The sequence below is a fragment of the Nyctereutes procyonoides genome, unplaced genomic scaffold (assembly GCF_905146905.1).
Source record: "Nyctereutes procyonoides isolate TBG_1078 unplaced genomic scaffold, NYPRO_anot_genome, whole genome shotgun sequence".
Classification (NCBI taxonomy): domain Eukaryota; kingdom Metazoa; phylum Chordata; class Mammalia; order Carnivora; family Canidae; genus Nyctereutes; species Nyctereutes procyonoides.
The window spans coordinates 52,464,640-52,491,114 of NW_026575047.1; the positions used below are offsets into that span (position 1 = coordinate 52,464,640).

Consider the following 26,475-nt stretch of genomic DNA (forward strand, 5'->3'; position numbering starts at 1 on the left):
TATCTACAAATGGTGTAACCCTAGGAATATTCCTGTATAAGCAGGAAATAAAACAATAAAACCTATAAATCGCCACTATTCAATAATCATCAGGAGTTCTTGTACATTGAAATAAGACATGAAAAAGAAATGAGAGTTATTAAAGAGATAAAAAACCACCATTACATTTATACAGAGCTTTTATTTACATCAGTCCAGAAAAGCCAAGAGAAAAAAAAATTAACACCAAGAGAGTTCATTAAGGTGGCCAGACACAAAAACCCAACATGCAAAAATCTATAGTTTCCTATATCCACTTCAATAATAACCAATTGGAAATAAAATTTCAAAAAATCAACCTAGATATAAACCTAACAAGAAATGCAGGAGATTGATATGAAGACAGTGATAACACTTTTAAATGATGTCAAAGAAGACCTGAATAAAGAAAAACATACCATGTTCCTGGGTGGGAAGACTCAATATTGTAAAGATGTCAATTCTCCCCCAATTAATCTATAATTTCCATGCAATCCCAATCAAAATCCCAACAGGATTTTTTTATGGAACTTGACAAGCAGATTCTCAAGTTCATCTGAAAGAGAAAATGTGCAAGAATAGCCAAGAAATTTTTGAAAAAGAACTGTAAGAGGAAATATGTCCTATAAGTTATCTAAAAAAAATCTGCTTAAACTATATAATAACTAATAGTGAGGTCTTATTTAAGGATTAAAAACAAATAGGCTAATGAAACTAAGGAGACAATGGAGGATTAGGGTGGCATGTGCAGATCACTAAATATTAACTGCAGGGAAAAATAAAGTTAGGTCTCTTCTTCACACCATGCACAGAAATAAATTCCATATGGATTAAAAGGCTAAATGCAAAAGACAAAACCATAAAAGCTTTAGGATGAACTATTTTTCTAAAGCTAAATTTTTAGAAGAAATATAGGACAATTGATTTATTATCTTGGATTTTTCTAAGCAAGATTCCAAACCCAGGAGTCACGAAAATGATTAATCTAACAACATAAAAAATTTTAAACAGATTTTTATTGAAATATTACACATAGAAAAAAGGCACAAATCATTAATATACAGCTCTACAACTTAAAAAAATTAAAATTTCTCTGAAATGAAAGAGATTCCCAGTTAACCCCACTCTCCTCTCTGAAAACAATGAAGATGACACATGGCTCTGTGATTCCACCATAAAGTAGGCAATACACCTAAGGACCTTGTGACCAGGCATCAGGTGGCTGGGGGGTTAGGAGGGGGTTCACTTTCACAGCAAAAGTGAAAAGTCTATTCTTCTAGAAACAGTGCGGTCTGATCAAGAACTATACGGATGCGTTGTCTTTCCAAGAACAGGCATTTTAGGACACCAGAGTGTCTTGGTCTGTTAAATATCTGAGTTTGGCTTGGTCATGATCTCAGGGTCCTGGGATCGAGCCCCAGATCAGAATCCCTACTCAGCAGGGAGTATGCTTGTCCCTTTCTCTCTCCCTCTCTCTCTCTCCTTCTGCCTCTCCCCACTTGTTCTCTCTCTCTCTCTCTCTCTCTCTCTCTCAAAATAAATAAAATCTTAAAAAAAAAAAAGAACAGGCATTTTTTTTGTGACATGGTTTGTTGGAGGATAAAAAGCAAGTGACAATCAGCTCTGCCCCATCCCCACTGTGGCAAGCATAACATGAGCTAACGCTAATTCACTGATGAGGGTAGAGGAGCTCTTAAAGCTATTAGACTGGCAGAAGAGAAGGATCTAGGTCCACAGACCCATGACCTTGATGCCCGCAGCCTTGATCTCTCCCCTGCTCCTCCCTACCCCTCACCCCCAAATTTTAGCATCTTACTGGCTTAGAGAGAAAGCCCTCATCTACTCTCCAGTTGGTCATTAATAAGAACCAAAAAGTGACTAGCATGATATCTATACAATAATGCTACAAGAAACAAGGAAAAATGGGGCATAACAAGTGCAAGAGAATAATGAAAGCATAAACAAACACTTCTGCATAATTGAATGAAAATATAATTTCTCTCTGAAGCAAGAGATCAAAGATATACAAGAGTTCAATGAAGAGATGATAAGACAAAGGAAAGAGGCCCTAAGTGTTTTTATCCTCAGGACAGAAATAGAAGGAAAACATTAAACAATTTTAGAAATGAAAGCCTTACTAGAGTTTTCTTTAGGAAAAAAGACACTGGTGAAACTGCTAAAAACATAGAGGACAGCCTCGAGAAAAACAAAAAATAATAAATAAATAAATTAATTAAATAAATTAAATAAATAAATAAATAAATAAGAAATAAACAAAAAGTTAAATATGATTGGAAAGAAATACAGAAGTAAGATAACAGAAACCCAATATATGTATAAGTGGTACACACAAAGAATAGAACTGCATATATGGAACCCAAAATAGTCAAAACAATAACAGAAGTTGCCTGAAAGAAAAAAAATACCCAGATCTTTTCAAGAATATTAAATCCCAAGAACAGCTGCTATAGAATAATCCTCAGGCCCAGGTGGTCCAGCAAAGCTACTGGACTTCATGTTTAAAGGAAGAATTCTACACAAGCCATGAAGTCATGTGTCCTATAAGGGGAAAAAAATCGGGTTGACCTATAACTTTTCCAAGCAACAGTGAGTCCAGGGACAAACAAAGTGATGTTTGCTAGGTTCTGTAAGGATAGAATAGACAACACAAATATAATTCAAAGGCAAAAGCAACCTTTGGACATTCTCAAAGATGAAAGAACTAGGAAAATATAGCACCTGTTTGCCTTTCCTGAAGAAAATTCCTCAGTGATGAAATCCAGTGAACTAAGAGATGAATCAAAAACAAATAGCTCAGGAATGGAAAAACTGCACTGAAAATAATGGTGGTGAAATAAGACTAATAAGACTAACTGTCAGAATGATAGTGACAGATGATTACTATTGAACCCTGAGAACTAAAAACAATGACAAAAATCTGAAATCAAGCTGTGAGGGTGAAAAGGTGCTAATTATCTAATTATCCACTATGGGAAACATATAATTAAAAAAAAAAAAAGTAACCCGAGAATCTTAAAGATTTTCATAGTCTTGGGTGCTTTTTTTTTTTTTTTAAATAACCTTAGAGGAGTATTTGAGAAAATATTTCATCATAATGAAATATTTATGTGAGGCCCAGCAATTCCCTCATTTTAAGTTTGTTTTTCTTCTGTTAAATTCACATAAGTCAAATTAGACATTAAAAAAGTAACCTTGGCCTCTGAAAGATTTTCACAACCTTGAGATTTGTTTTGTTTTAAATAACCTTAAAGGGCTATTTGAGAAAATATTTCATTACAATAAAATATTTATGTGAAGTTCAGCAATGTCTTGGTTTCAAGTTAAGTTTCTTTTTCTTCCATTACATTCACATAAATCAAATTAAGCATAAAATTAAATGTTAAACAAATATATAAATTGAAACATAAAATTAAATCTGGAGTTCAGGAATTACTCAGTTTGATTTAATTTCTCATGCTGTTTGCATAAAATTAAGTTTAATATATTTTACTAAAAACAAGTATAGTATGATCAAATGTCAATGAAATAACAGCCATCCATCCAGCCATTCACCCATCCATCTGTATATATGGTTTAAAGATTTCTATTAAAGAGTAGATAGAAAGAGCTGGTACCTGGAGCCAGGTTGGTTTGATCTTGGGGCAAATTAGAAAACCTCTCTGGCCCTCATCACTGAAATAGAGGTAACAGCAGCATCTGTAACACAGAGTCTTATGTAGGTTACATAAGAATACATATAGGGGCACCTGGGTGGCTCTGTTGGTTAAGCAACCAACTTTGGATTTCTGTTTAGGCCATGGTCTCAGGGTGGTGAGATGGAGGCTCTGGCCTGCTGAGCAGGGAGTTGGAGCCTGCTTGAGATTCTCCCTCTCCTGTCCCTCCCCCTGCTTTTGTGCACTCTCTCTCTAAAATAAATAAAATTTAAAAAAATACAGAGACCTTAGGTCAGTGCCTACTATCTAGCAAACATTCAGTAAGTACTGGTAATTCTTATTTTCACCAGGATCTAGATATTTTACCTTCTCCTCTGTACTCTTCCATTCTTTGATAAATCATTACATGTATTAGTAATGTTCTAGTGAGAATATTATTTTACAGATAGGATTTGGACAGTTCTACTAATTCTTTCATTTGATTTAATTATTTTTATGTGAAAGAACATATAAGAAATGCACAGTCTGATAAAGCAAGTTGGTAGAACAAAATTACTCCATGTGTATAAATATGTAGCCAAAATTTTAGGAGCCCATCTGTGGTGATTTTAAGTCACACCCACAAATTCTTTGATACTTTTCCATTCAAGAGGTGTGGCCTAATTTCCCCTTGACTGTTTGTCAGACATAATGGTCTATTTCTCCAAAGTAATGGTATGTAACTTCTAAGACTAGGTTATAAAAAATATTGCTGCTTCTTTCTTGTCTCTCTTGACTCACCTTAAATGAAAGAAGATAACTACCATGTTCTGGCGATGTTCTAAGAACCCTATGGAGACCTGCACATGGTGAGGAATCAAGGAAGAAGGACTCTTGCCACCAGTCAGCAAGGAAAGGAAGACTCCAGCCAATAGCCAAATAAGTGACCATCTTGGAAGTGGATCCTCCAGCCTGAGTCAAGCATTCAGACTAAAGTCACAGCCAACAGCTTGACTGCAACCTTATGAGTGACCTGGAGCCACTGTTTCTGCTTGATGACAAAAGTTTGTTGGTTAAGGAGCAACGTTTTGCAGTGACTGTCATGCAGCAATAGTACCTAATATATCATCTATTCAGTAAAGAAATATAAACCACTAGTTTTGGTTCTAATATCAGCAGAGTAGATTCTATCACACCAACTCCTTTAAAAAACAATAATGGTAAATTCTCAACAAAATATTTACTAAATGAAATAGGGCTTTTTTTTTAAGGGCATCAGAAAGCAACCAGGAGAAGGCAGCAGCAGGCAGGGGATTCAGTTCTTGAAAGAAGGGAATACTGGTTATGATGTTAAGTTTAAATAACTTTTCTTCCGAGAGAACTCCCCAATTCTCTTGGTATAGAGAAGCTAACTCAAGAAGGAAAGCACAATCTAATTCTCCTGGGGAGTCAGGGGATGTGGTTTGGGATTGCTAGAGCAGCTGGAAATTGCGATAAATCCTAGAAAGGAGAGAGCCACAGAAGAGGACATACATATAACTCCTTTCAAACACTTGGCTGAACCCTGACCTAAACATGTTTGGGCAAGACTCTAAGAGGTTCAGGAGGAAAAGAACAGCTGGAGGTTGAATGAGCTAAGTGGATATCTCAGCTGCTGCCTATCCCAGGGGAGTCAATTTGGAGCTTGACTCTTGTCAAGTTAGAGGTCTTGGTAAACCTTTCAATCTTTCTACTGAGATGCCCAAAGGGTCACAATCTAGAAGTAAAGACCATGTGGTTGGAATAAAGAATCTTCCCTAAGGCCAGGGACAAATCAGAAAGAGATCAACCATCAAAAAATGAATAATCAGGGGATCCCTGGGTGGCGCAGCGGTTTGGCGCCTGCCTTTGGCCCAGGGCGCGATCCTGGAGACCCGGGATCGAGTCCCACGTTGGGCTCCCAGTGCATGGAGCCTGCTTCTCCCTCTGCCTGTGTCTCTGCCTCTCTCTCTCTCTCTCTCTCTCTCTGTGTGTGACTATCATAAATAAATAAAAAATAAAAAATTTTAAAAAAATGAATAATCAAACCTCCAGACTGCTAGAACAAAACTCAATAGCATTCAAAGATCACAGAATCCAGAGTCTCTACAAGGTAGCACAACAATGTCTGGTGCACAGGAAAAAAGTACTAGCCATGTGCAAAAAACAGAGGTGTGTGACCCACTGTAAAAAGAAAAACCAATCATTAGAAACACCCAGACCTAGACTGGAATTAGTACAAGTCTTTAAAGTAACTCTTACAAATATGGTAAAAAATCTAAGAGAAAAGATAGAAATAATGGGTGAAGAGAAGAAGAACCTCAGGAAAGACCTGGAAACAGAAAAAAAATTTCAAGTGGAAATCACAGGACAGAATGGCACAAGATCTGAAAGTTAAAAAAAAAAATTATTGGATGGAATTAACAACAGATTGACACAACAAAAGAAAGTATTAATGGACCCAAAGACAGTGATAGAATCATATCATTTGAAACACACAGAGAAAAAAAGGCCTTAAAAGAATGAACACAGCTTCAATAACCTGTAAGGTATATTAAGCAATCTAACAACTATAACTGGTATTCAAAGAGAAGAGAGAGAAAATAAGTTTGAAAAAAAATTAAAACAAATACTGACAATTTTTTTCCACATTTGACTTAGATGAAAAAGTAAGAACAAGCCACTAGGAAGCCAAGCAAACCCCAAGCTAGATAAACATGAACAGAATTACACCAAAGGACATTCTAGTCACAGGCAAATCGCAGATACAAAAAAAGTAATCACATTATGTGACATCATCAGAAACAATGGATGCCAGAAGACAATGGAAGAACATTTTTAAAGTGTTGAAAGAAAAACAGATCACATTAGAATCCTATGTTCAGTAAAATTTCTTTCAAAAATGAGAATGAAATTATGACACTTCCAAATAAATGCTGAGATAAATTATCACCACTATACTTGTGCTTCAAAAGATACGAAAAGAAATTCTCAGGCTACAGAAAAATCGAAACCAGATAGAAATCCAAAGCTAGAAAGTAAGGATGAGGACTGGAAATGGCGAATATGCAAATATATTCCTTTCCATTAGTACTTTATAGTCAACTGTTTAAAGCAAGAATAACAATGTATGTGGGTCTATAACATGAAATAAAACATAAGAACAACAGTGCAAAGCATGAGAGTATGAACTCAAATAATCTGTTCATATGTAATACGTGAAATTGAATAATAGTAATTTCAAAGAGATTGGAAGAAGTTAGGATATACACTTCAATCTCTTGGGCGACAGCTAAAAAAAATTTTTTTTAAGAGTCTAGCTCATGATCAGCTCCATGGGCATCTCAGAAAAACTCTGCTGTACATTAGCACATGCAGAGAGGGAAGCTATACTAGGGGTGCCTGAAGATTGCCCTATCCAAGGCTGGGCTTGGAGGAAGAAGGGATGGCTGCCTGTGTGGCGGGTTGAAGCAGTGTACAGGCATTTTTGTAGACACAACTGTCACAGATTCCCTGGGCCAGTGCCAGCCTCCAACCCCACACTTGCCTCTCCATGGCCAGTCCCACTCTGTGGTCCCTAACTCTATGTAGCACCCCTCCACGCTCCAGATCCTATTTTTCCCTCAGCACTTTCTCTGTTCACAAATTCCCTCAGTTTGAGCCCATGCCTTATTCTCATGCTTCTGCCTTCACCAAGTGCTTACACTGCCACCCTTGGGAACCCTGGTTTGCCTCTATCATTTCAGGACTTGGTCTTATACTGTCTTTCATGTTCACACTGTTCATACCAAAGATGTGTGGAGCTCCTAGAAGGTCCCAGATTATGTCTGTCTTATCCTTCCCTTCAGTGGCTAGCACCATATTATATGTACAGTTCATCGTCAAAGGTATTAAATGCATTAATTAAAAAATATATTCCTGGTCCCAATCCCTGGTCATAGACTTGATCTCTTCAGAATTTGGGAAACTGGTATACAATTTTGCAATGAGTATAGGGTGAGAACCAACCATACCCACGTGCACATTCTCTGGAGATTCTTTACCTCCATAACTCCACTGGCTGCTCATCACAGCCCACAGTGTGGGTGTTACCTACCTGCCTGACTCCAAAAACTACTAAACCAGCACTTCTCACTGTCCCACCCTCTAGGGATTTTGTTATAATGTAGATCCTGACCCAATAGGTCTGGGACAGGGGCGACTATGCTGCACTTCTAATAGCTCCCAGACATTGTCAATGCTGCCAGTCCAGGGTCTCTGGGGAGCAAGGCTCAGACAATCCTAAAGGTGGGGTCTATCCCTTTGAGTTTTAGTAGGAGGAATGGAATTGCTCAGATTCTATTGCTCCCTGCAGACTTAGCCCTGAGCCAATGCTTTCACACATAGTATCTCACTTCAGTGTCAGAACAGACCCCAGGAGTCAGCTGAATTATTGCCATTCTTCCCCCACAGGTGAAGGAACCAAGGCTCAGAGAAGCTACATTGGTTATCCAAGGACACACAGCTAGCAGGTCATGGGAATGGGATTGTTATCCAGGTCACCCTGGTCCTACAGTTTGTGGAGAGACTTTTTAGGAGTATTCACTCATCAAAACCTCCAGGGGGATCCAGGGAATCCACAGCCCAACCTCTCTACTTGTGCAGTGCATAGTAGACCTGAAAGGGCTATAGCAGTGCCACAGGAGCATCCTAGCATGCCCATTGAGTGAGCATGAGTATCTCCAAACTGAGAGAGTCCCAAATGAGAATAGTGGTGCCCCAAAGCCATCTGGATGGTCAACGGCCATTCATGCCCATGGCATGCACCTGCTCAATTCCCAGCTCAACGAAACGTTCCCAACTGATACTTCAGAGTACTTGTTGATTGCCAGTTTGAACTGTCAAACTGCCAGGCTCAGGTGGTGAAGGAAGACTTGTGACTATGCTCTAAAGCCTTAACCTAGCAAGGGAAGTCTGACTCATAAATGGAGAACAGGAGAGGCAGAAACACCTGGGGTCAGGCATTGCTCCTTACAGGGTCCTGGAAGACCAAGTCCCCTACACACTGTGGTGAACAAGCCAGGGAGGAGTCAAGTGGGTATGGAGCCAAAGGGAGAGGCAGAAGGAGGCTCTGGGGTGATGGGAAGGAATCCTGCCAGCCCAGGCCAAATTGGGAAGATTACATGTGGCAGGGGGGTGGGGAGGGTGGGGACAGACAGTATGATAAATGTCTTCTGGCTAAAAAGGGGGGCAGGGGCAAGAGATGGGGGCCAGCAGGTTATGGAAGTGACACAGAGCCACTGCAGGGCTGGGAGCAGGAGGAAGCCAATGTGGCCTCATAGGAGGGGTGGTCTGGGGGCTGGAGGTGAGTCAGACTAGCAGGACCAGAAAAGAGAAAGAGGGTGCCTTTCTGATGGCTTTTCAGGTCAAACAGTGAGCAGTTCCTCTGCATACGTAGCACGTGGCTGCAGGCCTGGGTATCTGAGGCAGCAGAGGCAAAGCTGCTGAGCATGGCAGGATGGGTCACCCCGCCACCCCTGCCACTGGCCCCAAAGCTCCCAGGCCCTGCACTCCCAGACCTTACCTCCTATTTTGGCATTGTATGCTATGCCCACGATGCAGTAAGAGTTGTTGGCTGAAGCTGCGACCTCGCCCGCACAACGGGTGCCATGTCTGAAGCAAAGCAGAAAACGAGGTTAGGGCTCAGCCCAGCAACCTGTGGTGGATTCAGGGCATTGCTCAGGTCTTCTAGGAAGAGAGCCAGTTAGACCTAAGTCCAGATATGACACAAAAGCCTACGTCCTGCCTCCCCTCTCAGTGCAACAACACCCCTCCTTTGATGGCCAGCTCCTCTGGGAGGGAGCATCATACCAGGCTTTGGCCAGCCCTGGACAGTCCTGGCCCTGCCACAGTCCACATCAGCAGGCGAATGAGGCCTTCTGGCCATAAAGGTGAATATTGGTTCAGGGGTATCTCTTCCCCAAAACCCTAGGACTGAGGGTGGGGCTTCTGCTTCCAGCACCCAGGGTCCCAGGCTTCCCTCCTCTGGAGCTATGCATTCAAATGACTAACAGAACATTGCCTGGCACATTACAGGTGCAGTATAGACTGCTGGGCTGACAGGATGAAGGAGGAACCAATGGGTCCCCTATGTACCCATTGCCCCCATGCTCACCTCGGGACAGTCTTCCCATCACCTCCACGGTCACTTAAGCAGGAGCTGAGGAAGAACGCTCTAAATTGGAACACTCAACAGTGGCAGAGGGATTATGAGGAAATTACCGGAAAAACAAATTGCTTTCCTCAGTAATGACCCCAATTCCCAACGTGCTGCATCGAGGTAATTTCTCTAGCAGACCAAAATATGGGCAAGTTTAAACAGCACATCTCTAAGAAGAGTCCACAGGGATGAGAATCATTGATTCAAATTTAAAACCATGTTTAAAGAGTCCTAGGTCTGTGTGCTAGCCTTCTGGAAGGGAGTCATCCATCCTTCTGTTGACCTTGGGCGGCCTCACAGCCAGGGCTAGGGCTGTTCCCATTTTCACAGAGCTCCATGCCTCATCCAGATTCAAGCCTGCCCTTCATGGGTCACTGCCTTGAGTCGGGATCAATCCTCCCTGCCCCCTGGATGTGTGGCTGGGAATCAAGGCACCCTGCACCCCAGGCATGTCCACCGCTGAGCAGGAAGGGCATCTCTGGCCGTGACCTTGGGACTTGAGGCAGGGAGGCAGCCCTCAGGGCTGGGAATTCTGCGGGCTCTGGAGAGCTCTGCAGTCTGTTGTGTCGAACATGTCAGCTTCACTGAGCCTCCCTGCACAGCACGGCATGGGCACCAGAATTTGAACCTCACCATGGAATCTACAGAAAAGCAAAATACTATATGGAGGGAGAATGCACCTTGGCAAGTGTAATGTCAGCTGAGAGATAAAAGAAAGGGCTTTTGCTCTTTCCTCCTAAATATTTTTTGAGGAATGGTAAGAGTTCAGGGTACGGGAAATGCTAACAGAAAAAAAAAAGATAAACAGGACATAGCAAATGAACTCCCAGGACCAGTTTTGTGAAACTGGTTTCTACCCCCAGGGCTGCCACTTACAGCGTACAAGTCACCTAATCTCTCCAGACCCCACTGCCTTCATTTGCAAAGTGATAAAAACAGCTATATAGACTGCACCCCCACCCCCGCAGTGTATGTCCTTCACCTGTCTGCTCACCCATCCCACAACCCCAGGAGCTAAGGAACATCATCTCCACAGGAAAGTCTCTAAGACTGAGATGGAGCCACATAGTCAGGAATCGTAGAGTTAGGATTTAAACCCAGATTTATCCAATATCATTCACACCCCTTCCACCTCTCTTGCAAGGTCATAGATGGAGACAAAAAAAGCTCAGGCACTGACGTGTGCTCAAATAGGCCAAACTGCCAGGTTGTTTTTTTTTTTTTTAAAGAGTTTATTTATTCATTTGAGAGAGAGAGACAGCTCATGCATGAGTGGTGGTGGTGGGGAGGAGGAGGCAGAGGGGTAAAGGAGAGAGAGAAGCAGACTCCCCACTGAGCAGGGAGCCCTAAACAGGGCTCAATCCCAAGACTTGAGCTGAAGGCAAATGCTTAACTATCTGAGTCACCCAGGTACCCCCAAACCACTGTCTTAACAGAGCTGGTCATGGAGACAAGGTTGGAAATAGGAATAATGTTGGTCACACATCAATTTCTAGTTGACCAGCAGAGGTGATGCACCTAAGGAAGAGGCAAAAATCCACAGAAACTGTCTTGTGCCTGACAGGCTGTGCCACATCTGGCTTCTGGGTAAGCCCCAGATACTAGCCAGGCAGCCCCATCACCCTCCTGGAATCCCTCCTGGGGGACAGTTCAATAGTGATTCTGCAGGGAGAAGAACAGGGAAGCAAGGAAAGAGGAGACAAAGTAACATACTTATTTTCATTGCTGGCATCATAACGTGGAGATGGGTCATAATCATTTCCGTTGACATCATAGCTTGCGTAGGAATCCTAAGAAAGGAATCTCAGTGACTGAAGAGAAATAGTACAGTATGCTTTAAATTATTTTCATGCCTCTTTTAGAAAGTAGAGAAAAACATACACCTGGTACTCTCTTCCTATAACTATCATCTTATATATATTTTTATTGCAGTAAAATACACACTACAAAATGTACCCTAACCATTTTAAAGTATAAAGTTCAATGGCATTAAGTATATTCACACTGTTGTGCAACCATCACAACCCTCCATCCCCAAACCTCTTCATCTTGCAAAACTGACACCCTGCACCCATCAGACACTAACTCCCCACTATCCCAGCTCCTGACAACCCCCCTTCTGTTTTCTGTGTCTGTGAATTTGACTGCTCTAGGTGCTTCTTACAAGCACAATTATATAGTATCTGGATTTTTCATGATTGGCTTCTTGCATACAATGTCCTCCAGCTTCATCTGTGTTGTCGTATGTGTCAGAATGTCCGGCATCTTATACTTCTAATGTTCATGTCTTTGCTTATACATTCACAATCGTAGTATTCATATCATTTCATATCCTCCTTTTAAAACACATCAGAAAAGCTTTCCCGAGTTGTTGACTTCAAAACTGTCATTTTTAAGGGCTGCATAATTGTCTCTCAAACAGACAGGACATGGTTGAACTTAACTGTCGTTAGGCATACGGGTGCCTTAGAACAGCGAATGTATGCAATCCATGCCTGGCTCTCTTCTTTACACTTACAAACACATTCAATCCTCACAACTACCTGATGAGATGCCACTTTACAGATGGTGACACTGAGGTCCAGAAATGAAGCAATGTGCTGTGAGGCAGAAGAGGAACCCAGGCAGTCAGGTCCAGAGCCCAGGCTTCAATCATGTCATGTGTGCATATGTGACTCCTCAAACATCTGAACGAATCCTTCTGTACAACCCCTAGCTCCAGGATAGCACAGGGAAGCGTGTTTTCCCACCCCTTCCCATCATGGCTCTCTGTGTTGTTTAGTATAATGGGGTGGGAGGGGGAAACCTTTTGTATTCCTTTACTGACTAGCATGGTTGAATATCTTTGCACATTCCTAGGCCTGACTTACATAGTTTGGGGCCAGGTCCGGGTGATTCCGCTCTATGCCATCATCGAGGATGGTGACCACCACATTTTTCCCAGTGTAGCCCTTCTTCCACGCTGCCTGGACATTCATTTCTGATCGGCAGCGGCTGTTCTTGTCACCACAATGCTGTATGCACAGAAGACACAAAGCACCCCACCCAGCAGGGGCACTCCTTGCGACCATCCCTTGGAATAAGATGGATATATCATACCCTGTAAACCCAGCAGGGATGCTCTTATGCGTGCTATGAGGAGGAAACTCTTCCCCATGCCCTACAGAGCAGACAACTGCTTTCTCCCACCCATTTCTAAGAAGAGTAAATAGGAAGAGCTCCCATGCTTTTTCCGCACCTGGCAATCTATCATTTTCCTAGGGCACCATCTCCCTTTGGGGGCTCTCATTTTCATTAAACTTATAAATCACTCCCCTGCTCAAACACCACTCCCACCCCCCGCCACTCTCCCTGGGAGCTTGCACATCATTTTTAAAACCTGCACAAGAAAGTTTGTGCTACACAGCACTGAAGTAGGGGGTTCACACTGATAGGAAGTGTGTCAATTTCCAGTTGTCATGAGAATTTAGCTTTGCTGGGAGAAATTAACCTATCTCGGAAGCACAGCAGTGCAAATGCCCCAGGGGCAGTGAGGCCCACATCCTACTCACCATGTACCACATGTTGGACCAAATGGGGTCATTGAAATAGAGGGCCTGAGGGTCGCTTCGCACCTGTCTCTTCACCCTGCGTTTCACTTCTTGTTGTTGGAGCCATTTCACCTGGCAGGGAGAAATGCAGTTACTATTTATTTTAAAGAGGGTCTCATAATTGTCCATAGTCTCTCGGTAGGTACTACAAGTGTCCTTTTTCATGAATATCCGTGTCACAGAAGTCTTGGATAGTAAATACCAAGGAGACATTTTCACTCCAAAATGACCACATTTGAAACATTAGAACTCGTTTGTGTATATGGCAGGAAAAAGAGGTTTTGAGATCATTCTACTGAAAAAAAAGAGAGAGAGAGAGACAGCTTGTGAAGTTGCCAGTAAATTGTCTGGTGACCCTTGTCCTGAATATGAAGGAAATACATGTATGAGAATGGAAAGAGCTGAAAGAGGGGAGAAACTGATCAAATGGTTATTGGAAGTTGGAAGCAAGATGTTCAATAGGGGACAGGAATCAGTAAATTCACTGGAATTTTTAGCAGCCACTGGAAACATGGCACCAAAATAAGCACACAGAAAAAAATCTAGAAAGAGATATGGCAAAATATTAATAGCAGCAATTCAGTGGTGACATTTTTTTAAAAGATTATTTATTTATTTATTCATAGAGACACAGAGAGAGAGGCAGAGACACAGGCAGAGGGAGAAGCAGGCTCCATGCAGAGAGCCTGACGTGGGACTCGATCCAGGGTCTCCAGGATCATGCCCTAGGCTGCAGGCGGTGCTAAACCACTGCACCACCAGGCTGCCCTTCAGTGGTGACATTATTGGTAATTTCAAATTTCTAAATTATTTTCACAGTTTCATAAATTTCCAATTGGCATGATCTGCCTTCACAGCCAAGGAAAACGGTTTGAGAGGGAGTACACATGACATTTAAGAGCAGGAATCCAGGAGCTTAGCTGCCTAGATTCAAAACCCAGTCCCATACTCAGCAGCTGGATGACTGAGAGCAGTCCAGTAACCTCGTGGCCTCAGTTTGTTCATCTGTACAATGGGTCTCACCACAAGTTGTCTTGAGGGGGCACTGGCATATGAACTGGTATAGTACTCACTTAAGTGTATGTGTGTCTGAGTTTTTCAAGGTAGAAGAGATTTGTTTCATTCTGTTTTATTTTTATTTTTAAAAGATCATGGACAAAAGAATTCCCATGCCCTCAAGCAAAGCATTTTTTTGGTCCTGCTACTGTGGTCTCACCTGATTCAGTAATGGCTCCCTCTGGGGCTCAGTCTGGCTGAGGTAGAGATGGGCAGGCTGAGGGCACTGGGGCTCTGCTCTCAGGAATCTGTGCTCTGGATGGGGGCTTGCACCAAGCAGCCCAGAGTGTGATGCAGGCTCTGAAGTAGTGGACAGGTGGCACAGGGTAGGGAAGGCAGAAGGAGGAGGAAGAGTGGGTGATGGGAACCTCAAAGTTGGGGGTGGTGGAAACCCAGAGGGATCTGGAGACCAGGCAAGGCTGGTGACCCCAGGCTCCAGACCCAAGGCTGGCACAGCCACCATGGGAGCCACCCAGGACAACTCTTGAAAGGAATAAAGGCACCCAAGGGCAGAGGGGCAAGATGTCTTCCCTCAGACCTCTCTTGCCCTCAACTACCCTACACTGTCCTGACAGACAAAAGCAGAACAGCCTCATACACAGCCTCACATCTAAGGGTAGGGATTGATCTGAAAGGCAACCTTGGTCAACAAGACAAAATGCTTAGAAAGAAGTATCACAGCCTGTCCCACCACCAATGTGCTTTGTTCATGAAACACCAGGAGACCAGGTTACTTAGAAATACCATAAACAGCTCAAAAACAATTTTGGGCTTAGGTACTAAAATTAGGCCCCAAGTCCTAGATAATTTATAACTGCTTGGAAGTTATATGGATAAATACTTCCATGGAAAATAAAACTATACAATGAGATATTTCCTTCAGAACACCCTCCGATGGCATTCTGCAACTTGCCCATATATCATTGCCTGAACCAGAAAAGATTTGCTTGGCATAAGATACCTGAGACAATATTTCCTAATCTGCTAAACATCCTAATTACAAAATCAAGTGTTATGTATACCACTAATGGCTCCACTGTGTTCCCATCAATCTTGCCCCACTGACTCACCACTTACCTTACTAACATCCAGCGCCTTCTGCTACTGTGGCCACCAGGCCCCACTTTCAGTTACAGAGAAGGAGGTGAACTCTCTCCTCTTTCAAGCCCGAGTGGGTGACTTCCCCAAATCAGGTAGGTGACATAAGAAACCATGTTGCCAGAAGTTATAAGATAGTCCCCTAGTGGGATGAAAGAGTGTGGGCATCCCGGCCTCCAAGTCACAGCTGGACTCTAGGTAAAAATCCAACGTTACCACCCAGTTCTGAGAGTGGGCTATAATGGCTTGTGGTCCACAGTACAGTTTGGGGCTCTCCCTCCAGTGTGGTCTCAGGGGCAGCCCTCTCTCCCGCAACAGGTTATTATAAGTCTTTGACTGCCAGTGAGGCCTTGTCAGGCCAATGGAACCAAATACAACAAATTATTCAGATGGAATCACAGGTGACCTCACTGTCACAGGCTGATTTGGCCAGTGGTCCCTTGGTCTGGGCTTGCTTCCCATTTTCTTTCTCTGGGCCCCAGTCATTGCCTTGTTTCTCAGCCAACTGCAGGGAAATACAAGGGGATTCTAGACTCCTGCATTTTGGCATCTGCTAGGTCTACCTGCCATGATTTCTGGATGGTATGGCCCTTGTGGTTGCTCATTCAGTTGTCTGCTTGACAAAGTTGTGACAGAGTCTAGCTCTGTGTCTGATGCCTGAATACCACTGGGTCCCATCCAGCACCAAAGTACCCTCTCCTGCACCTCCAACTCAAAGACAGGGCTCTGCAGATGCCCCTCAGGTTGGAACCTAGGAGCCACCTGGCCTATCCAGGAAGGTCAGAGGTGCTAATGACCCAAAACCCATGACTGAAACTTTAGGTATCTCATCAAATAATATCTGGACCTGTCCTTGCTAATGGGGTTACCCTCACACAGGCACGTCTGAGGGTCTTTGTTCATGAATAGTGATGTGATTTATGAGAAAGGGGTACATAGTTTAGCATCTCCAAGGAGGTGTCACAAATGGAATCATTTTTCTGCAGAACTGGAGAACAAATATGGCAAAACAGTCCTGATGATGGATGTCATGGCTGGGAGGGAGACCTGACTGAGGCTATTTTCCTTGATGCATGTGATTATCTTTATTAGAAAAGGCAACCTGAGATCCTTTGTGGGGTTTCAAGTGTTTTTCATAATATTTCTCTGGAAGTTTCCCTGGATTGTCCCTTTACATTGAAGCTTCCCTCATGGTCCATCCAGATTACCTCAGAACTTCCTGGGGAGGCGCTCAGACTTCCTCTTGGTGAAAAATGGAAGAGACAGTACTACACATGATCTACCTTTCAAGGCCACAGACATATAGCTCAGAAAATAAGTCCTAAACTCAAGTAAGCCTGCAAGGGAGTGGGCCTGGAGCATAATAAAATACATTTAATGCCCAAGTATGCCTTGTAAGGATTGAGCCCAACCTCCTTACGAAGACTTGTCAAACCTTCAGGTCATTGGATTGAAGGAAGGAGAAATACTACACACAAGAAAGTACCTGCTCCTTCTACTTCACTCTCCATAGGCTTTTTAAAAGATTTCTTTTATTTATTTATTTATTTATTTATTTATTTATTTATTTATTTATTTATTTTAGAGAGAGAAAAAGAGAGAGGGAATGAGCAGGGGGAGGACAGAGGGAGACAGAGGATCTCAAGCAGACTCCACGTTGAGCGTGGAACCCAATGTGGGACTTGATCCTGTGACCCTGAGATCTGACCTGAGCTAAAATCAAAGAGTCAGACGATCAACCAACTGAGCCACCCAGGCGCCTCTCCATAGGGTTTTTTTTTTAAATATTTTATTTATTTATTCATGAGAGAGAGAGAGGCAGAGACACAGGCAGAGGGAGAAGCAGGCTCCATGCAGTAAGCCTGATGTGGACTCAATCTCGGGACTCCAGGACCACGCAACGCCTTGGGCCAAAGGCAGGCGCCAAACCGCTGAGCCATCCAGGGATCCCTCTCCATAGGTTTTATAGTAGGTGGCCTCTCACCTACTATACCTAAGTAGATGGTGGCCTCCCAAAGGTATGTCCACCCAGAAGTAACTAAGTTGTGGATCTCCAGATGAGACCACCCTGGATTATTTGGATGTGACCTAAATTCCAACGACAAGGGTCCCCATACAAGAAGGCAGAAGGACAAGCCCTTAGGAAGACAGAGACAGAAGCAGAGGTGGGAGGGATGCAGCCTGAGCCAAGGAACACCTGGGGCCACCAGCAGCTGGAAGAGGCAAGGAGAGATTATTCTCAACTGGAGTCTTCAGAGGAGCTACTGCCCTATTGATACCTTGATTCCAGAATTCTAGAATTCAGGACTGTGAGAGAATAAATTTCTATTATTTTAAGCCACCCAGTGTGTGGTCATTTGTTACAGCTGCCCTCAGAGAGTAATGCGGATTTAAATAGTGGCCTTAATCAGGGCTGAGATTCTTAAATGTTTCAGAATCCACGAGGCTGTTCTGCTAAAGGAGGATCTGGAAGCCCTAGCTCAGCCAGACCTCTCCTCTCATTGCTAGTGATGAGAACATACAGGACCCCAGAGAAGTGGCCATGGTGGCTAAGCCTGCATTAGGCCAGGGAGAGATGCTCGAGGCAGCAGCTCTTTACCAATATTATATTATATTATATTATATTATATTATATTATATATTATATTAATTATTTTATTTTATTTTTAAGATTTAATTATTTATTCACGAGAGACACAGAGAGAGAGGGAGAGACATAGGCAGAGGGAGAAGCAGGCTCCCCATGGGGAGCCCAATGTGGGACTCAATCCCAAGCCTGGGATCACAACCTTAGCCAAAGGCAGACGCTCAACCACTGAGCCACCCAGGCATCCCTGTATCCATCTTTTGACCTCTGCACACCCTGGAAGCCCATTCTGACATCCAGGCTGGCTGTTGAGGGGTTCCCCTTGGGGGGCCCAGGCACCCCTGCATGCCCTCATCTGACAGTGTGCACACTATTTGACAGCTCTTTTTTCCTTTCAGAGGAGGGATGATTGAGGTCACCCTTGTTTCCCCAGCTCTCAGCAAACACCTGCCCTGCAACAGGTACTTGCTCAGCAAAGATTTGCTGGACTGATAGATCATCCTCTTTCTTACTGAAAAGGCAAAATGAAAACTGACACAGAATGAACACATACTTAGGTGAGTCTCTGCCAGAAGTTGAGGGCTTGTCCTGCACCTCGCTCTTCAAGCACTGGCCAGTTCATAACTGGATGTGTCCGGAGGTCTGTCTGATGACCCTCCACTCCCCATGGGCCTGTGGGCAGGGCCTGGGTTTTGCTCAGCACTGTATTTCAGCATGCCAGGCAACATGTGGCATACAGAAGGAGCTCACTACATGCTTCTTGAATGCAAGAGTGAAGGTAAATGGATACATTTCAGATTACAAATATAACCACAGGTAGACTTTTAAAAACACATTGCAGAGGAGAAAACGTGATAGCCTTAATGACTACCCGATGACCTTGACTGAATTTGTGTGTGTGTGTAACATCAACCATAAAGTGATCTGGGGCAAGAGCATGGTTTGTCAAATGCCACGTCTGGCCCAAACAAATCATCTCTTTTAGCAGACCTGTACAAACCTGTATAAAATGTCTTGATTTCCTCAAAGTCATGTTGTGAAGGTGGAACCTCACACTGACCCTTTTCTTTTTATCTTTGGTTTTTTTTCTATGTTGCTTGCTATACATATAGCATATTTATCATAGAACTTATTTGCTCTGTGGGAGAGAATTCTAGTCATGCAGAAGACTTCAAAATCTTCCCAAGGTTATGTGAATAGCAATGCTTTCTTTTGCCAGGCATGCCCCTCCATCTTTCTTCTCAAGAAGTCAATCAAATTAAAATTAGGCATCTGGTGAATGCCATTCTGTAGATGAGGTAAAAAAAAATTTTTTTAAACATATTATTTATTTATTTGACAGAGAGAGAGCGAGCGAGCACAAAATGGGGAAGGGACAGAGGGGGAGGGAGAAGCAGACTCCCCACTGAGTAGGGAGCCTAATGCGGGGCTTCATCCCAGGACCCTGAGATCATGACCTGAGCTGAAGGCAGATGCTTAACCGACTAAGCCATCCAGGTGCCCTGATAAGGTAATTACAATTTAAAGATGGGTATAAAGAGGTAACATAAATGATCAGGATTCCACTAGATGCCTGTGGGTATCATGGGTTATCAATGCTACTGTACTGTAAAATTGTCCAAGTGTCATTTTGGCAGGCATGCCTTAGGCAGCCCTGGTCATGTCCTCTTCCCTGTGGCCCACAGCATGCTGACAGACCAGAAGCTGGCCCAGCACATCAGTCATAGGCTTGACAAGTGACAATGGGGTTTGTTTTGTAGCTTCCTCCCATGAGCCAATGCCACCAATGAGAGCATGAAAGTCCAGCTCTGTTCCATCCGAAGCCACCATGTGCCCATGCCATGCTGTAAAGCCCTCAATTGCTCATAGGGGCCCACTATGGCTTCAGAAGCCTCAGGAAGTTGGTAGGAGCTGGAAAGTCCTAGAGGGGGGCTCCAGAGTCTTTGTCTGGAGATAGAGCTAAGGCAACAAAGGCCATTCACAGGATCCTTTGTCCCCACACCCTCAGAGGGCCCTACGGCCTCAGGGGGAAGACCACACATTTGACTCAAGCTGCTAAACTTCCATGAAGTACCCACTGGTATGTTCGGTTTGTTGAGAGTTCATTCTACGTAGGTTCTGAGTTCTATGCACATTGTATCCAGAACATGGGAGACGGCTCCTGCCAGCTCTCTTTTTTCTTTCCCCCTAAGCATCATCAAAGTGAAGGGCAGCTTATTCTGTACTTGCTGAAGGACAGGGAAATTCCTCTCCTGTTAGCTTGTGAGTAAGCCAGTCCTGACTGCAGGCCAGGGAATAGCCAAGGAAGAAGTCCGAGGCCAGACCCCCGAGGGCCCAGGTGCCAAATCCCAAGACCTCCTCCAGGAGAGAGCGAGCTCTCCAGAGATAATGTAGACAATCAACCTCACTCTGCTTGTAGGAGGCTAGGCAGCCTGCCTGCGCTTCAGCGGCCAATCTGTAATCAGGGGGTCAGATCAGCCCATTCCTGAGCCACCTTTGCACTCCATTAGGCTCTGATACTTAGAACTCGGTGCCCATCAACACTGACTCTTCTCAACACCTTTGGCCAACACGAGCATTGGGCCAACTTTCAACCAGGTGATGAGCTAAGTAAGAAGCTAACCCACTGAGTAGGGAATTGAAAGAAAGAAAAAGAATACTCCTTGACAAGTGTCAGTCACCCTACAGCATGCAAGGTGGTCCTGGTCTTGTGACAGGCAATGGTTAATGCACACATGACATGAGCAGGGAGCTAAGCTGGGGCTTTCTTCCTCTAGGGCCTAGGGTCCCTCAAGAATGGAAGGACAGGTGACAGTCCCAGGAAGCCCCAAAAACTAGAGGCAAAGTGGTATAGACATGAGCATGTATTTTCCTTTTTTTTCCTCTGGAGAGAGAAAAAGAATCCAGAACTTTCATCAGCTTTTCAAAGGGGCCTGTGATTCCAAAATGAGTATGAGCCATTGAATTCAGCTAGGCTCACAGAAAGTAGATCAGAGCTTTCCATGTGAGGAGTTGAGAAGTGCAGTAGCACTTAGGTTCTAGGGGTGAGGAGGGGCAGAGGGACCAACCCCCCCAAGCAAGCAATGCCTAGACAGCCTCTTTATAGCCTGTCTCAGTAAGATGCCTGAGCCCCCCTGAGGGTCTCACCTTGGGGTAGGGTAAGGGGTGCTGGGCTGCTCTGGCAGTTGCTCAGCTGGAAACCCAGGAGCCAGGGCTCCTGGGCCCTGGATGAAGGAGAAGAGAAGGAAGATGAACGAACACAATAAAGGGTATTCTGAATCAGTGTAGAAACCCACCACCCTGTTCCTCCCATGTCGGGGAGGTGACTGGGACCTAGCCCCAAATCCACTTCCTCACTCACAGCCATGGCTGAAACAAATGTAGACCATCTCCAGCTCTTGCCATCCTACACTACACAGGCCATGAATGTTTCACGTTGGTGAGACATGACAGTAGTCATTTTGCCCGTTTTAGAGAATAGGAAGTGTGAAAGTACTTTGGGAAACGGACTCTCTTCATTCATTTGTCAGTTCTTACTCTGCTGAAAGAAAAGAGAAGGTATCCCTGTACCTCTTTGAGTTATCACCTGCCTCTACTCACAGACAACAGGGCAGGTGGCTAGAGCTTAGCTCCCCACTGGTGTTCACCAAGTAGACACTGGTCAACGTGCCCAGTGTCCAGCTGGCATTGTCAGTCCTATCTTCACTGTGGGCTTTAGCAATACACGATGCAACATGATTAATTCATTCAGGCCCTTTCTAGGATTTTTGTCATCATATTACAAAGGCAGGCCACAAGTCACTTCTAAAGTCATTACATAAAAAGAAGGGGATAAACAGATGATAAGAGATACAATTTGATTATGTGAACCTACTCTGTGCAAGTTGAGATGTTTCAATAAACATTTACTAAGCATCCATCTACTATCTACTGATTAATCTGCTAGACTCATAAGGGAATAAAACTGAGATGTGGCCTTGGCCCTTGAGCACTTTATAATCCACTGGCAAGCGATGTGCTCATGTGCTTCTAACTATAAGTTTGTCTATCTCAGGTCAGCTTACCTTCTCATTGCCTCTCCTTGGGGTCCAGAAAACTGAACACTCTCCCCAGCCTCATGTTCCTGGCACCCTCAGGCACCATCTGCAGCTCCTGCTGACCCTGTCCCTGTCCATTACCAGATCCCAAGCACACTAAACCATTCATCATTCCCACCAAACACTGCTGTGTGCTCCTGTGTGCTCCCCACCTGGGCCTGCAATCTTGGCACTCTTTCCAAAATGGCCAGGAATCAGATGTTTACAGGAACAAAAGGGAGGAGGCCGTGGTCAAGTAAGTCCGACAGCTGCTGAGCCAGACAGGCTTCATTCTTGCTCTTGTGTGTACTGGGACACTTCTCCTACACCTGTGTGACCACTAAACCCTTCAAGATGGTGCATCTCCTGTGACGGTGGTAGCTTGGAATGCATGCCGGATGTAGAGCCCACACCAAGACCCTCTCTGGCCCTGCCACTGCTAAGCTCAAGTGTTAGACTGGGACAAGAGAAGGGGGATAAACAGACATGACCCCTCCACTTCTGGAATCCAGTGAGGAAGTCTCACAAGTCTAGAATATAAACATACAACTGTAGGAAGAGCAAGTTAAGTCAGAGAAGATGAGCTAACTTCTGGTGACAGACAAAAATAAGCTGAGATGAGATGATGAACAAGAGACACAGTGGGAAAGACAGTCTGTACAAACTCTGCAGGGGGAAAGAGCCAGTGCCATCTGAGGAGGACCAAGGGCCAGGGTGGTGTCCAAGGGCCACAGGGAGGCCAGAGAAAGAAGGACCTCCCAATGGGGCAGTGGGAGCATCACACGTGTGTTTTATAGTATCTCTTGGGAGAGGGAGAGCAGACTGGTGAGAGGCAAGGAAGCACATGGCAGGCCAGTGAGGAGGGCAGGGCAGTGGTCCAGGTGAGAGAAGGCAGGGGTGCAGGTGGTGACACAGTATAGGGGCATCACAGAGTTGTGTAGGAGGTAAAACAAATGCGGGTGTGAGGGAGGTTACTGCTCATGCCATGGATGCAGATGGCGCTTCTGAGACGGGGCAAGGTCAGAGGCGGTCATTTGGGTTGGGGACGTGTGGACTTTGAGAATCTATGAGGCATCTAGGCAGAAGCATAGAATGTGCTAGTGAAAAAATAATAAAGGTCCATCTTTTAAACCATATTTTAACATTCTAATTGTTGCCCATTCACAGTAGCCATTCCACTCTACCTGGCCAGGTCATACTGAAAATGTGAAGAGACAGCTGGAAATTTCTTCTGTCGCCAGATGGACAAATCCCTCCCATGCCCCCAGCCCGCTCAAGTTCATCGGCCCCTGAGATCAATCTGGTCACTGACTGTCTATGTGCTTGGATTTGCCAGGAACTTTTTGTTTGCACTTTGAATGGCTCTAGCACACAAAACTCTCAGATAAAATTCCATCTGTGGTTAATGGAAAGATCTGCCTAAACGTTGCATCACTGCTGGAAAGAAACCTGAGCTTTGACTAAACTCTGGGGGCAGAGTCTCATCCTACAAGACAGAATGCCTACCCTGGTCCTAGAAATCATTTCCAACTTTTGAGCTGAAAGCACTGAAATGAAGCTTCAAACTGAAGGCTCCCACCGCCCCAGAAGGAGCCACAGAGGGCCTGCCTTATAACATCTTTATCCTTCCATTTCTGTCATCAATCTGGCTGAGAACGGAAAGGAAGGGAAGGGCTGAACCACAGTCATCACACTAAAATGTAAGGGCTGGAAGATGCAGCCAGCCATGCCGAACTATAAGCCAGCTTGGAACAAAATCAGAACAAGTAATTTAAAAAAAATTTGTGAGCCCTTACAGCCATTGGCTGATGCTTCTGTAGCATCCACCCTTCTCCAGACTTTTGGCAAAAGAACAAGTTAAAAAACAAATGCTTTCAGTTTGCTTAAATGACAGCCCTTGGAAAAACCCAGTGACTGATACTGCACGCGGAGAACAGTCAAGCTGTTCTCCCAAGGAGGAGGCTGATCCACAAAGCACTTGGAGCAAAATGGCCCTTTTCAAGGGTGGTTGATACAAAACAAAACAAAATAAAACAAAACAAAACATCAAGTAAAGGTAATTAAGAATGTAAAGAAAATTACAGCACAATTCTGGTACAGGGTTCATGCAAAAAGTAGCTTAATAAATGTCCATATGTACACACGTGCGTGTGCACATGGGCAGCGAAAAGAAGTCTTAAGTACTCCCTTCCCACTTGCGTTTTGTTTTGCTTTCTTTTGTGAGGTTGGGGTGGATTGTAAATTCCATCCCTTATCAAAGAGCTTTTTTTTTTTTACAATAGAGACTGAAGCTAATTACAATAAAATAACCATCTGCATTCAATCGCACTGTACCCAAAGCACTGCAACATTCATTTCCAGTATGGTCATTCAAACTCAATGGCAACTTTGCATTCCAGTGTCTCTGAATAATATTAACTCATCTTGCCCTTTCCTTACTAATACTAATCACACCATCTCCAAATGCCTAGATGTCGCAGAAACGCTTCGCTGACGTAGGAAAGCATCCTGGTGCGCTGTGAGAAGAAGGTGACACTCAACACTTGTGTAAAACAGCTAGTTTTGCTCAATATTTAATCAGAATGATGAGGCAAAGTAAATATTAGTCAGCCTGACAGCTAATTGATTTGGTTTGTATTCAACTAGACTAATTTAAACAGAAGTATTTCACTTGTGATTCCGAATTCATAATTGGTTCAGATGTCTCTATGTTTTCCCTGCGGCTACAAATTTAATTAGTGCTGCAAGAGAGCAGGAGCCAATCGCGTGGAAGTCGTAGGCAGGGCTGGAATGTGCAGGCTGTTTACCTTTTCTCTTTCTTCTATAGTGGCAAGACGCTTTGATAGCAGCCCTGTCAGGAGCTTATTAAGCTCTTGTATAAAAAGGACTTTTATTTGAAAAACCTAACTGCCATAGCCTTTGCTAAGAGAAAGTCCATCCTTCCTAATCTTCCCTTCAAGGACACAACTGATCACTGGGAATGGTTTGCCCTCAGTTCCAAACTGAATGTAGGGCTCTGAATGCACCTGAAATGAATGAGTCTGGCACCATAGATGCTACTGCAGAGGTGGGTCTGGACACTCCCACCCGGTGCACTCAAGCCTGCCCGGGCTCCCTCTCTGCTACCTCGGACAATCTCACGCCCAACTCCTGTGCCCTAATCTGCTGGGGGCTCACCCAGGGCAGACACCAGCTGGGTGGGCATCTCTGCCTCCCCTGGGGCACAGAGCCTAGTATCCAGCAGGTGCACAATTAATATTTGGGGAAGGAAGGGAAATGCAGTCAAGTTGAATACCTTTGAATGTTGTTTTTTTTTTTTTTTTTTAAAAAAAGATTGTATTTATTCATGAGAAACACACAGAGACAGAGAATGGCAGAGACACAGGCAGAGAGAGAAGCAGGCTCCATATATGGGAGCCAGATGTGGGACTTGATCCCGGGACTTCAGGATCACATCCTGGGCCGAAGGCAGGCGCTTAACCTCTGAGCCACCCAGGGATCCCCGAATGTTGTTTTTTTTTTTTTTTTTTTTACTTATGTACTACAGAAGGAGAGGGAGAAGCAGACTCCCTACTGACAGGGAGCCTGATGCAGGGCTTGATCCCAGCACCTTGAGATCAAGACCTAAGCTGAAGGCAGATGCTTAACCAACTGAACCACCCAGGCACCCCTGTTGTTTTGTTTTTTTAAGATTTATTTATTTATTTTGAGAGAGAGAGAAAGTGAGTGACACTAAACACAAGCAGGGGTAGGCGCAGAGGCAGAGGAAAAAAATCTCAAGCGGACTCCATGCTGAGTGCAGAGCCCAATGTGGTACTCTATCTCATGACCCTGAGATCACGGCCCAAGCTGAAATCAAGAGTTGGATGCTTAACTAATGGAGCCACTCGGGTGCCCAAGATACTTTTAAATGTTTTAAAATTTAGTCACTTAAAAAAAAGGATGTCTATAAAACTCAGGTCCTATTTCAACTCTGCTGTAGTTCTAACAATTGAGAAACAGCTTAATTCTCAGAAGGCCCTGCAGAAAAGGAGCCAGGAAGTACACTGCCACATTATCTTCTTATTGCATGCTTCTGTTGGGAGACGGGAGCTCCCCCATTCAAATGGCTTGACCTGTGTTGTAACTATCTGTATGGTAACAATTTAATAACTCTGAAGACTTCCGATGAAGAACAAGC

General features: G+C 44.0%; 1 protein-coding gene across 1 annotated transcript in view; it reads right to left on the reverse strand.

The window, feature by feature from the left end:
* Nucleotides 1-26,475, reverse strand: part of PCSK6 (proprotein convertase subtilisin/kexin type 6) — a 182,069-nt gene that overhangs the window by 106,801 nt on the left and 48,793 nt on the right. The window contains 4 exon segments of the mRNA XM_055326425.1: nucleotides 9,253-9,341; nucleotides 11,602-11,678; nucleotides 12,759-12,902; nucleotides 13,440-13,550. Of these exon segments, the coding sequence (XP_055182400.1) occupies nucleotides 9,253-9,341; nucleotides 11,602-11,678; nucleotides 12,759-12,902; nucleotides 13,440-13,550 (421 nt within the window).